The 13733-nt window shown below is 43.0% G+C and overlaps 1 protein-coding gene across 1 annotated transcript; it reads left to right on the forward strand.

Annotated features, from left to right (window-relative positions):
- Window positions 1-84: 84 nt before the first annotated feature.
- LOC142948815 (fumarylacetoacetase-like) lies at window positions 85-9689 on the forward strand (the record flags this gene model as incomplete). The annotated part of the gene is made up of 10 exons (XM_076090925.1): window positions 85-196; window positions 559-669; window positions 1302-1423; window positions 1768-1817; window positions 2514-2604; window positions 3481-3578; window positions 3672-3724; window positions 3919-4018; window positions 8925-9055; window positions 9614-9689. Coding segments are annotated over exons 1-10 (913 nt in total), but the record flags the coding sequence as incomplete, so codon positions are not given.
- Between the last annotated feature and the right edge of the window lie 4044 nt (window positions 9690-13733).

The raw sequence follows: 13733 nt of genomic DNA on the forward strand, positions 1-13733 counted from the left end.
TTCTGCAGCGGGAGGCGGGCCTGTCTACAGTCAAACATCTGGAAGAGCTCGCTGCTGCTGCTCATTCACTCAGTAACTCAGTAAGGTTGAGAGGAATACCACTGCCAAAGTGAAGATGTCCTTCCTAAAAGTAGATGCTTCATCAGAGTTCTCCTTCCACAACCTCCCTTATGGAATATTCTCCACACCTGATCATGTAAGTGCAGTTTGGTTATTTCTTCTGGGTTTGCAAAAAGAAAAAGTGTTGTCAGGTCAGGCACATTGAGGTCATGGTTTTCAAAATAAAATACTCACATAACTGTGGGTCTTTGAGGAAAAAAAGGATCTGAGCTTGCTGAAGTGTACTGAGGGAGAGGATGTATGTTAAAGTGTGCGTGGCAGCTGAGAGTGCACTGACAATCCTGGACCTTTCCACTCTCATCATGAAACATGAAACATGAACATGAAACATGAAAGTACTTGGCTTGCTGGATGAGACATTGTAGATTGAAAGAACCACTTGATGGATGCAGGGTAGTGGAGTGTGGATCATTACGTCAGTGACTTTTGTTTTCCCAGCCCAAACGTCGCATTGGTGTTGCCATTGGAGACCAGATTCTGGACCTCAGTGTGATTATGTCTTTGTTTCGAGGACCTGTGATTTCCAAACATCGGGATGTGTTTGAGCAGGTAAATTTAATCCCTAATAATAGTAATCAGAGAAGATGCAACATAAATCAGCTTAGCTCTCTACCTGACATGAATCAGATCTACTGCATCATGGTATCATCATACCGATACTACAGTAAGTCCAGTTAGTTGATAATGTTCCTTAATTAGCTCTTGCTTGACCAGATACATTAATATGATGCTTACACATTCATGCTGTAGTAATAAATATAATATTATAGGAAAATACAGCCAAGATCAGTATGTATAATCAGTATTTTGGTACTGTTACTTTGTTGATTGCCAGTTCTACTCCCTAAGTCAAATTATAAATGCAGAATGCTTTCTTGTAAAGGATTATTGCCCTATGTTACCTTATACTTAAGTACAGGATCTGAGGACTTCTTCTACTGCTGCCAGTAGCTGTTTTGATTTTGAATTGGTATTGGACCTGCTCTCTCACACAACCTTTCACTCAACCCCCACACAGAAAAACCCCTGAACCTGAACAAATGTGGCAGTAACATTAATGCAGGACCCCACTAAAAGTCCTATCATACTGTAGATTCTGCATTCTAAAAGTAAGTCAAGTGATAATAGGATGGGCTGCTTTCTGTATCAGATTTGACTTGTTATCTGTGTCCCCCTACAAGTCCACACTGAATGCTTTCATGGCTCTTGGTTATGAGGCCTGGAGGGAGGCCAGGAGGACCTTGCAGGGGTTGCTGTCAGCCAATGAGAGCACACTGAGAGATGATGTCAGCCTTCGGAGCAGGTCAGTCTGTGGAGTCTGTGGATGTAGAAGTCTACTTACAGGCTTAAACAGCCTTCATCATTGAGTGGTTACGATATGTGATGAAAATACAATACAACAAAATATGAAAGTTAAAATTGTCACGCTACACTATAATGGAGAGCTCCAGGTCTGTGGTCTTCATATTTTTTCAGAAACATGTCAATGAACTGTATTGTTCTGGGAAATGGTTCATTGTAGAGTGGAAACCCAGCTGTATATTCTATATATTCTATAATGCTCTATTTGCGGGCAGAATCTTGGTTCTTTTTTGAGACAGCTTATTTCACCAGTGATTGTTGTCTTTCTGTTCTTTGTCTCTGCAGAGCATTTGTCCATCAGAGCACAGCCACCATGCACCTTCCTGCAGACATTGGTGAGCCTGTCCTGTTAGAGATGTGACCTCCCCTTTAGCATCACTTCTATCTATTGCTGTCCCCTCACACATCCTGAGTAATGCGGTTGTTTGAGCTTTTGAAGTTAAAGACTTAGCTCACTTTCTTGTTTTCTCATTTTTAAAGTACACTAAAATACATTTCTGAAAACACGGCTTCATGAGCAGTGACGGACAGCTGCGCTAGACTCCTTGGCTCTGATTGGTGGTTTACCTTCAGGCATGGTGGACTTTGCAAATGCCATTAGGAGCACTAAGAGAAGGCAGAGGAACCAGATATCTTCACTGATTATCTGTCTGATGTACTTCTGTCAGGATAGAGTGACAGTTTGAGATAATATGACAATAAGTCATTTTTATAAAAGTTACCAATAGTTACCTTCAATTCATTAATAATGCAGACATTAGTATGATTGGTTAGAGTTGTGTCATAATGGAAGGCACAATGACCGTTTGCTTACTTGTTAAGTAGATCTAAATGCAGAAAATAACATTTACATAGTTAAATGGACTTGAGGTACATCAGCACCAGGGGGCACTGTTTAACAACACATTACATTTCTAGCAACACTCGGCTCATCCAGTCAGGTTCATGCTGATAGACCTCACTAATAACAGAAGGGTATGTGAATATTTCAGCCTTTTCCTCTCATGAACTGTCTTATCTGTCTTTCAAAGGCGATTACACCGACTTCTACTCCTCCAGAGACCACGCCACCAACGTTGGCACCATGTTCCGGGGGAAGGAGAATGCTCTGATGCCAAACTGGTACACTATCAATCTAACCAGCAGTAGACACTAACAGCTGCTGGTAGAATATAACAAGGCCTTGATACATTCCCAGTGTGGGGGCAGATATTGAAAGAGAGCTTGAAACTAATTGTTCCAGGTTCTCTGCAACAGTCATATGTGGAGGGACACTACGAGGTTTCTCTAATTGATTTGGGCCCCAGAACATCAGTGTGCATTCAAACAGTGCAGCAGCGCTGTGGGAGCATCCCTGCAGCAAGCCTCAGTCACACAGCACAGACAGCCTTCATTTGTTCTCGGCCCTCATGAGAGGAATGCTAAGGCGGCTCGGACCCACTGCCCTTTGGTTAAGCAGGTGATTGGCAGGCTGTTCTTGGAACTCCCCAGGTCAAATTTCAGGGTTCAGGATACGTTTTAGCAATAATTCTTTGAAGATGGATACAATCTTTTTGAATCTGTGTAATATAGATAAGGAGACCAGACCACTACATGTCTATTACTGTGGCTTCTTCAAGTTTTTTTATCAAATCATATTTTTTACCCTCAGTAGAGGTTTCATGGCAGAGAGTGATCAAAACAAACAAACACAGCAATGTATTGAACTACTTGTGTCCATCTTTAAGTCAAAGCAGTCATTACTGTGGCACTTCTGCACTTCACTTCCCAGAGATCACCTGGGCAGTACTGAGACATCTTTACGTGCTCATTGTCTTTGTAATGTAACTGAGTTGAATGGTTTTACTAATGACCCTGCATCCATTATACATGCTTGTCTGCTCTAATCATAACGTAAATACTACTTTCAGAGACATTATCAACATACACAATGTAGACTGACAATAAGCTGTGTACATCCTGTGGTCCCTGTTCAGTCTTCAGTATTGTGTTTTGCAGGTTGAGGCTTCCAGTGGGATACCATGGTAGAGCATCATCAGTGGTTGTTTCTGGGACCCCCATCCGCCGCCCCTCAGGCCAGATGAGACCTGACCAGAGTAATATCCTTACATTCACCTCTGTATACAGGTACATAGAGTTGAACCTCTTACAGCTGATGATAACTATGCTTGCCTTTTTCTTTCTCCTAGCAAAACCTCCTGTGTTTGGCCCGTCTAAGCAGTTGGACATTGAGCTGGAGATGGTGATTACAGTGTTTACTTAATCGAATCACCAGCATGTTTATAATATTATATTTATTAATACAATATTAGATGTTAAAAGTTCTCTGGTAAAAATGCCAGACTTGCTCTTCTCTTATGCTTTATACCAGTCTGTGTGATATTTCATATGGTACAATATGTCAGTGCTGTTCTATTTATTCTTCACTCTGATTAGGCCTTCTTTGTTGGAGGGGGGAATCAGCTCGGGGAGCCCATTCCCATTGAGAAAGCCCATGAACACATCTTTGGCATGGTACTCATGAATGACTGGAGTGGTAAGAGCCTCTGCACAACACATCACACCAAAATCCTCCTTATGTGCTTGTAGATGGTTTTATTTTATTATGACAAACAGCTCTTATTAGCAGTGGCATTTCACTTAGAAGCACACTTGTTCCTTAATTTAGCTCTGCATTATAAATGTTGATGCCACTTCAGATTTAGTTTGATGGAAATGGATTTAGATTAAATGGCGGAGTCAGTCCTCATCAAAACATGAGTGGGTATACTGTATGTATTATTGATTCAACTGTAAATCTCTGGAGAGGACATGCATGGTGCGATTGCCCTGTGACTATTATTCTCTCCAATATTCCTCTTTACTCCTACATCAGTCATCCTGCAGCCTGCCGAAAACGTTCCTCCGTCTCTGCCAGCAGAAATCAATTACAACAAATGTGAATTATACCCTCAGACCCAAACCCAAATTGTACTTTGGGTTGTTTCTTCTAATGGTGACCCTATTCTCCTATGTTTCCTGTTCCTTGATATCAAGTACTATGATGATGACAAATATACTGTGAAATTCAGCTTAAAAAGGTGTGAGAGCAGTAACACCAGGAGGCTGAAAACAGATTTGTAGTTAATGCAGGGTTACAGCTACAGTCTGATTAAACAGCTCTCCTTGCTATTCCAGTTCTTGGCCACTTGTCTTCAGGTTGCACTGAAGTTATACATAAATAGACTTCCAACCAGGCAGCAACCTCTGGGTCTGTAAAGTGAAGCCAAAGCTTCATGTCTTAAAGCTGCATTCTCTCTAATGTCCACCAGGGGCGACTCCTCTGGTTGTATAGAAGTCTATGAGAAAATGACTCTACTTCTCTCTTGATTTATTCCCTCAGTAAACATGAGTTTATGGTCTCAATCTCTAGTTTCAAGTCTTCTTCAATACAGCGTGATGTTCATTTAGTACATTATGGTCCATTTAGAGTCAAACAGACCATAAAGCAGGGGATGCTTTAGGGCGGGGCTACACGGTGATTGACAGGTCGCGTTGTCCAGTCTGGGAGTTGTCCGATTTTACACAAGCATTAACTGCTAAAACTCACATCAAACCCTCAACTGAGGCCCCTCACTTGATGATCTGTCTAACTTTACAGATTAGAGCAAGCAGATCCAAATGTATCAAACCTCAATAAAATTATACATCTAAAAAAACGAGTTTATTTATGTATTGCATTCATATAGCAGTGGTGCACAAATATTTTTAGATTTTTTTTATGTATCAAAGGATTGAGATAACTGAAGAGCGTTTTTGCTGCATAAGTCTATAGACCCAGGACCTTTAATTTAACTGTCAGAATGGTATGTGGGGACATAGTAGATATGGTAATATGAACATGTCAGGACAATAATCATCCTTAAACATTCTCTGATTGGGCTAATTTATAGTGGTCCATGACACATTCTAGTGGAATTAAACAGTTTCTCATTTTGCCTTGGGCCTTCTCTCAAAACTCTACTCTGGATCCACTTTCATCATTTGTCAGCAGTCTGTGAGGAACAGGGAATCTGTGAAGTCAGCTGTGGATTGATTTGATGCTAGCTTTGTCTTAGTGTATGCCTGAGAGCAGTGACGGCTCAGAGCTCATGCACAGAGAGAGCAGGCATGTGAAACAACTGGAAGACTTACTTAAGATGAAGTTTTGTTGAGGTGAATTACTGGTGTGCAAAACTTTAAATCTTCACAGACTGAATTCTATTAGATTTATTTTTGGATCTGCAGAACACACCGATCCAAGGGCCATGTCACAGGGCCTGTTTTTATCAGTGTTCAGTGAAAACCCTTAAGTTTTACTTCTACTTACAATCTGAAAAGTACAAAACACATTACTTTTGACTTAGAAATACAGAGCGGTCTCTAAAAGCTAGCTAGTTTAACCTGGATGTCTGCTGTACACAAACACAGGAGAACATACAGTACATCTTCTGAAGCATGTTTTAGAATGCATGTACAATCTATCATTGGTTAGGATCAGTTATATATTGTCTAAAACAGTTTAAATAAAACAAGTTGTCTCATGCTTGGACTGTACAAGTAGATGTCTACCCTGAGCAGCAGCAACATATATCCCCCCGTGGAGTCCAAACACTGGTGGTGGCTGATGAGGCTGATGAAATGATGAAGATGGGCAGTGATGGGGAGGTGGAGGGGCGCGTGGAACAGCAGCATGAGCTTACAAAAGGCAGAGAGAGAACCTCATTTAAGCAAGATGATAGGCTAACAATGTAGGGTTGTCACTGTACTATTAGATAGAAGAGACCAGCTGATATGATTGACAGCCTCAAACAATGACAGCAAGAGGATTATGAGAATGCTTGAGATGACTGAATGGCAGATGCACAATAACTACATTAGCTACCATTAGTCCCCATAAGCTACTGGTCATACCAGACCGAGTTGGGCTGCAGTAGAAAAAAAAAGAGTATATTAAGTTTAGGAAGGGCATGTTTTATTGTTAACAAGTTCATATTTTTCTCTTCTTATCTCCACTAAGAGAAAGAATGTGTTCTTTCTGCTATCAAAGTTTGCTGTTTTGCCTTTGAAATGTTCTCCAGCACACTGCCACACATTCTCCACACTGACCATCTCAACCACAGCCCATCATGCTCGTGCTGTGACAGATACTTCTGTTCAGAAGGCGCCAGTTTTAATTTTTCTCACCACAGCACAGTGTGAGAGATTTTTCAGTCTGTGACATTTCTGCTGAATGTGCAGCTTGAAAGGGAACTGACATAGCTTTCATTTAGTAGTTACTGAAGCCCTCAGGAGACCCGAATTCACCACTAGCTCTCTGAATATTTGCCATCCTGTCATACCATAAAAATGCACGCTAAGTTAAATGCCCCCCCTTTCTTCTTCTTCCCTCTGTTCTCAATGGTGCACAGTGGCTTAATTGAAAAGTAATTTGTAAAAGGCTCACAGTGGGAGAGGGAAGGCATCGGCCAATGAGCCGTGTCCATGTGAGGACAGAGACAGCTTCACAGTGGAGGACCCCTATGGGACCCCAGGTGTAGGGGGTTACTGGTATTGTGTGCAACATTGCGTTGCTGTGAGGTGTGTCCCAATCCCATGCTAACTGTATACAGTATGAACAAGGGCTGCATACCATTAGCAGACAATGGACCCCTGGGTAGGGACATGTAAAGCCTCTTAGCGGCTGCTAACAGCTAAATAGCTCTACCTGCTCTGTTGTAGTCAGCACTCGGTTCACTTTGTAAGCTATAGTTATTGTGGCTATTGTGAATTATCCTACCCAGGTGTGCAAATCAATAGAGGAACAATTCGGAATGTGTAGCGGAAACAAGAGTCCAAACTACAGCACTTGTAGATCACTTGCAGCCCCCACCTGCCAGTTAAGAGTAGTGAGGAGTCAGCAGTCAATGATGGTATAAAACTGTCAAAGAAATATGCTTTCACACAAAAAGTGTGAATCACCACAACCACAAGCACTTCAGCATACGGCATGATGGGTCCAGCCGTATGCAATATTAGTATGGACAGACAGACACAAAGATGCGCACACACATACTCATGCATGCACAAAACTGAGTACATAATCCCCTGGTGGAAACAAAACTATCAGCGACTTCATGCACAGGCTCTGGGTTCGGGGACCCCTGAGCCCTTGGGCCCCTGGGCTTGAGCCCTGCTGTCACCTGTAAGCTATGTGGTCAATTCAAATTAGCATTTCAAAAGCCTTCAAAAGCCGCCTCCACCTGGGGGCTTTGACTCCACATTAAATGGAGAAGTTATTAGTGTCACTCCCTACTCAGTGTTGTGCTACACTGACTGCCGCGTTGTGCACGGTGACGAAGTCGGAGCCTAGACACTAAACATTAATGATGTGCATATTTGCTCAACTTTTGTCCCTCTCTGAGCAGCTCCTACACTTCCTTTGTGCATTACATTGTGGGGAAATAGAGTAAATCGATGGCATATTAAATTCTTTTGCCTCGAGTACTTTTGAACTTTTGCACTAGATTTTATACAGAGCGTATGCACTGTGTCTTAACAACTTTATATATTATATTATTTTAATGTATTTTAATATTTTTTTGAAGTGAAAAGTTTGACGGCATATTTATCTAACCTTGATAGCATGCTAGAGTGCATGCATAATGGTTCACACGTCTTTTAACAAAACATTTCACACCTGGCAGGCCAACCTCCTAACTTATCTGTCACGATGCATTCTTGGTCCTGTTTTTGTCTAAAAATCCATGCTGTCATTTAATATCTAAAACATTTGACATTTCTCAGTAATTGGATGTGAAGCACCAAAATATGAAATGACACTATAAATAATAGTTGACACTTTTTTAAGGAAGGGGAAGCTCAGCGACAGCAATAGCAGACTATTTATTATGAATTAACGAATTACAACAATGAATCAGAGAAATGATTGAAGATGAAAATAACCTTTCCTAACCAACAGAGAGAATTATGCCCTGAAATACACTTAAGCATCAAATATTATGCAAGAAAGGTACCCTCATGGTTCCCTTTCTGTTCAGCTATATGAGCCTGTTACTATGAACTGCCATGTTGGAACTAAATAGATGTGGCTGTTAGGTTTGCCTTGACATTTAAAAGGAAAAGAGAATATGTTTTTAATCCTGTCTTTACTATATAAACCACTATATACCACTTTTAACCAGATTTATTTTAAATAAAATGTCTTCTAGCATCATGGAATCCTTTGTATCTGCAACATAATGGAAAACATGAGTCGAAGAGCTTACACATATTCACCTTCTGCTTGCTTAAGAAAGGTTCAGGTCACAACAGTCCCTGGTCTCCTGGTAGTTTCTTTAAACTTTTTGGACTCCCTGTTATTGCCCAACAGTATCTAACAATTACCTGCATACTTATGCAGTATTATCTGTGTCTACTCTCAGCCAGGGACATCCAGGCGTGGGAGTATGTTCCTCTTGGTCCTTTCCTGGGGAAGAACTTCGGGACAACTATCTCACCCTGGGTCATCCCAATGGAGGCGCTGTTACCCTTTGCAGAGCCCAACCCTATCCAGGTTAGTTCAGGGGTCACAACTTACACCAGTAAAGAGAAGCATCCAATAGTGACCCCCTATTCAAAAACACTATGTTAAATTCTGTAGTGACTTGAGTCACCAGACCATGATCCAGAAGCCCTGAGGTGATGTGATTCAGGAACTTCGACAGATTTTCCTGCCAAAACCTATTTTTAATCTCTTCTTAAGCCATAGACACAGGAGAGAAAACTATTTAGATCTGAATGTTTTTCTCAGTTGCTCCTCAGGGCTTCCGTACCATGATAGAACACCTTTGATTAACTATCAATTAAACCGAACCTCCCTCTGTCTTTCAGAACTGACAGACTTTTATATTTGAGACCTCTGGATCGGTTGTTACATGCCCCAAACTCCGGTGCCACTTTTGGAACAAAATTACACTTTTTGTCTCATTAGCGTTAAGGGTGTAAGAATGGAAAAGCAGTTTTGTCTCCCTCATTTATAGTTTTGGTGTGTGTGTGTGTGTACATTAGAGCCTCCTCCTCATTTGTTTCCTGTTCATTTTGTTTCTGTACCCCCCCCCCCCCCCCTCTGCAGGACCCAGAGCCCCTCCCCTACCTTCAGCACCCTGACGCTTACGCTCTCAACATTAACCTGTTCGTGTCACTTAAAGGTAGGCTACTGTTCACAGAGTGGCCCTCATCCAATCAAACACACACACACACTATGATCTATGGTAATAGTGAGCCATTAAGTTAAAGGCTTTTTATGTCTCCCTCCCCCATACTCTCTCTCTCTCTCTACTCTCTACATCTCTCTCTCTCTGCATCTCTCTCTCTCTCTCTCTCTCTCTACTCTCTACATCTCTCTCTCTCTCTGCATCTCTCTCTCTCTCTCTCTCTCTACTCTCTACATCTCTCTCTCTCTGCATCTCTCTCTCTCTCTCTCTCTCTCTACTCTCTACATCTCTCTCTCTCTCTGCATCTCTCTCTCTCTCTCTCTCTACTCTCTACATCTCTCTCTCTCTGCATCTCTCTCTCTCTCTCTCTCTCTCTACTCTCTACATCTCTCTCTCTCTCTGCATCTCTCTCTCTCTCTCTCTCTCTACTCTCTACATCTCTCTCTCTCTCTGCATCTCTCTCTCTCTCTCTCTCTCTCTACTCTCTACATCTCTCTCTCTCTGCATCTCTCTCTCTCTCTCTCTCTCTCTACTCTCTACATCTCTCTCTCTCTCTGCATCTCTCTCTCTCTCTCTCTCTCTACTCTCTACATCTCTCTCTCTCTCTACATCTCTCTCTCTCTCTCTACATCTCTCTCCTCTCTCTCTCTCTACATCTCTCTCTCTCTCTCTACATCTCTCTCCTCTCTCTCTCTCTACATCTCTCTCTCTCTCTCTCTACATCTCTCTCTCTCTCTCTCTCTCTCTACTCTCTACATCTCTCTCTCTCTCTGCATCTCTCTCTCTCTCTCTCTCTCTCTACTCTCTACATCTCTCTGTCCTCTCTCTCTACATCTCTCTCTCCTCTCTCTCTCTCTACATCTCTCTCTCTCTCTCTCTCTACATCTCTCTCCTCTCTCTCTCTCTACATCTCTCTCTCTCTCTCTCTACATCTCTCTCTCTCTCTACTCTCTACATCTCTCTGTCCTCTCTCTCTACATCTCTCTCTCCTCTCTCTCTCTCTACATCTCTCTCTCTCTCTCTCTCTACATCTCTCTCCTCTCTCTCTCTCTACATCTCTCTCTCTCTCTCTCTACATCTCTCTCTCTCTCTCTCTCTCTCTCTACTCTCTACATCTCTCTGTCCTCTCTCTCTACATCTCTCTCTCCTCTCTCTCTCTCTACATCTCTCTCTCTCTCTCTCTCTACATCTCTCTCTCTCTCTACTCTCTACATCTCTCTCTCTCTCAACATCTCTCTCTCTCTCTCTACATCTCTCTCTCTACTCTCTACATCTCTCTCTCTCTCTCTACATCTCTCTCTCTCTCTCTCTCTCTCTACATCTCTCTCTCTCTCTCTCTACATCTCTCTCTCTCTCTCTCTACTCTCTACATCTCTCTCTCTCTCTCTCTCTCTACTCTCTACATCTCTCTCTCTCTCTACTCTCTACATCTCTCTCGCTCTCTCTCTCCTCTCTACATCTCTCTCTCTCCTCTCTACATCTCTCTCTCTCTCTCTCTCTCTACTCTCTACATCTCTCTCTCTCTCTCTACATCTCTCTCTCTCTCTCTCTCTCTCTACATCTCTCTCTCTCTCTCTCTACATCTCTCTCTCTCTCTCTCTACTCTCTACATCTCTCTCTCTCTCTCTCTCTCTACTCTCTACATCTCTCTCTCTCTCTGCATCTCTCTCTCTCTCTCTCTCTCTACTCTCTACATCTCTCTCTCTCTGCATCTCTCTCTCTCTCTCTCTCTCTCTACTCTCTACATCTCTCTCTCTCTCTGCATCTCTCTCTCTCTCTCTCTCTCTACTCTCTACATCTCTCTCTCTCTCTACATCTCTCTCTCTCTCTCTACATCTCTCTCCTCTCTCTCTCTCTACATCTCTCTCTCTCTCTCTCTACATCTCTCTCTCTCTCTCTCTCTCTCTCTACTCTCTACATCTCTCTCTCTCTCTGCATCTCTCTCTCTCTCTCTCTCTCTCTACTCTCTACATCTCTCTGTCCTCTCTCTCTACATCTCTCTCTCCTCTCTCTCTCTCTACATCTCTCTCTCTCTCTCTCTCTACATCTCTCTCCTCTCTCTCTCTCTACATCTCTCTCTCTCTCTCTCTACATCTCTCTCTCTCTCTACTCTCTACATCTCTCTGTCCTCTCTCTCTACATCTCTCTCTCCTCTCTCTCTCTCTACATCTCTCTCTCTCTCTCTCTCTACATCTCTCTCCTCTCTCTCTCTCTACATCTCTCTCTCTCTCTCTCTACATCTCTCTCTCTCTCTCTCTCTCTCTACTCTCTACATCTCTCTGTCCTCTCTCTCTACATCTCTCTCTCCTCTCTCTCTCTCTACATCTCTCTCTCTCTCTCTCTACATCTCTCTCTCTCTCTCTCTCTCTACTCTCTACATCTCTCTCTCTCTCAACATCTCTCTCTCTCTCTCTACATCTCTCTCTCTACTCTCTACATCTCTCTCTCTCTCTCTACATCTCTCTCTCTCTCTCTCTCTCTCTACATCTCTCTCTCTCTCTCTCTACATCTCTCTCTCTCTCTCTCTACTCTCTACATCTCTCTCTCTCTCTCTCTCTACTCTCTACATCTCTCTCTCTCTCTACTCTCTACATCTCTCTCGCTCTCTCTCTCCTCTCTACATCTCTCTCTCTCCTCTCTACATCTCTCTCTCTCTCTCTCTCTCTACTCTCTACATCTCTCTCTCTCTCTCTACATCTCTCTCTCTCTCTCTCTCTCTCTACATCTCTCTCTCTCTCTCTCTACATCTCTCTCTCTCTCTCTCTACTCTCTACATCTCTCTCTCTCTCTCTCTCTCTACTCTCTACATCTCTCTCTCTCTCTACTCTCTACATCTCTCTCGCTCTCTCTCTCCTCTCTACATCTCTCTCTCTCCTCTCTACATCTCTCTCTCTCTCTCTCTCTCTACTCTCTACATCTCTCTCTCTCTCTCTCTCTCCTCTCTACATCTCTCTCTCTCTCTCTCTCTACTCTCTACATCTCTCTCTCTCTCTCTCTACTCTCTACCTCTCTCTCTCCTCTCTACATCTCTCTCTACTCTCTACATCTCTCTCTCTCTCTCTCTACTCTCTCTCTCTCCCCTCTACATCTCTCTCTACTCTCTACATCTCTCTCTCTCTCTCTCTACTCTCTACATCTCTCTCGCTCTCTCTCTCCTCTCTACATCTCTCTCGCTCTCTCTCTACTCTCTACATCTCTCTCTCTCTCTACTCTCTACATCTCTCTCGCTCTCTCTCTCCTCTCTACATCTCTCTCGCTCTCTCTCTCTCCTCTCTACATCTCTCTCTCTCCTCTCTACATCTCTCTCTCCTCTCTCTCTCTCTCTACTCTCTCTCTCTCTCTACTCTCTACATCTCTCTCTCTCCTCTCTACATCTCTCTCGCTCTCTCTCTCCTCTCTACATCTCTCTCTCTCTCTCTCTCCTCTCTACATCTCTCTCTCCTCTCTACATCTCTCTCTCTCCATCTCTCTCTCTCTCTCTCTACTCTCTACCTCTCTCTCTCCTCTCTACATCTCTCTCTCTACTCTCTACATCTCTCTCTCTCTCTACTCTCTACATCTCTCTCTCTCTCTCTCTCTCTCTCTACTCTCTACATCTCTCTCTCTCTCTCTCTACTCTCTACCTCTCTCTCTCCTCTCTACATCTCTCTCTCTCCTCTACATCTCTCTCTCTCTCTACTCTCTACATCTCTCTCTCTCCTCTCTACATCTCTCTCTCTCTCTCTCTCTACATCTCTCTCTCTCTCTCTACTCTCTACCTCTCTCTCTCTCTCTACATCTCTCTCTCTCTCTACATCTCTCTCTCTCTCTCTCTCTCTCTACTCTCTCTCTCTCTCTCTCTCTACTCTCTACATCTCTCTCTCTCTACTCTCTCGCTCTCTCTCTCCTCTCTACATCTCTCTCTCTCCTCTCTACATCTCTCTCTCTCTCTCTCTCTACTCTCTACATCTCTCTCTCTCTCTCTCTCTCTCTCTCCTCTCTACATCTCTCTCTCTCTACTCTCTCTCTCTCTCTCTCTCTCTCTCTCTCTCTCTCTCT

Source organism: Anarhichas minor, unplaced genomic scaffold, assembly GCF_050575085.1.
Source record: "Anarhichas minor isolate MPS153535 unplaced genomic scaffold, ASM5057508v1 ptg000013l, whole genome shotgun sequence".
NCBI lineage: Eukaryota > Metazoa > Chordata > Actinopteri > Perciformes > Anarhichadidae > Anarhichas > Anarhichas minor.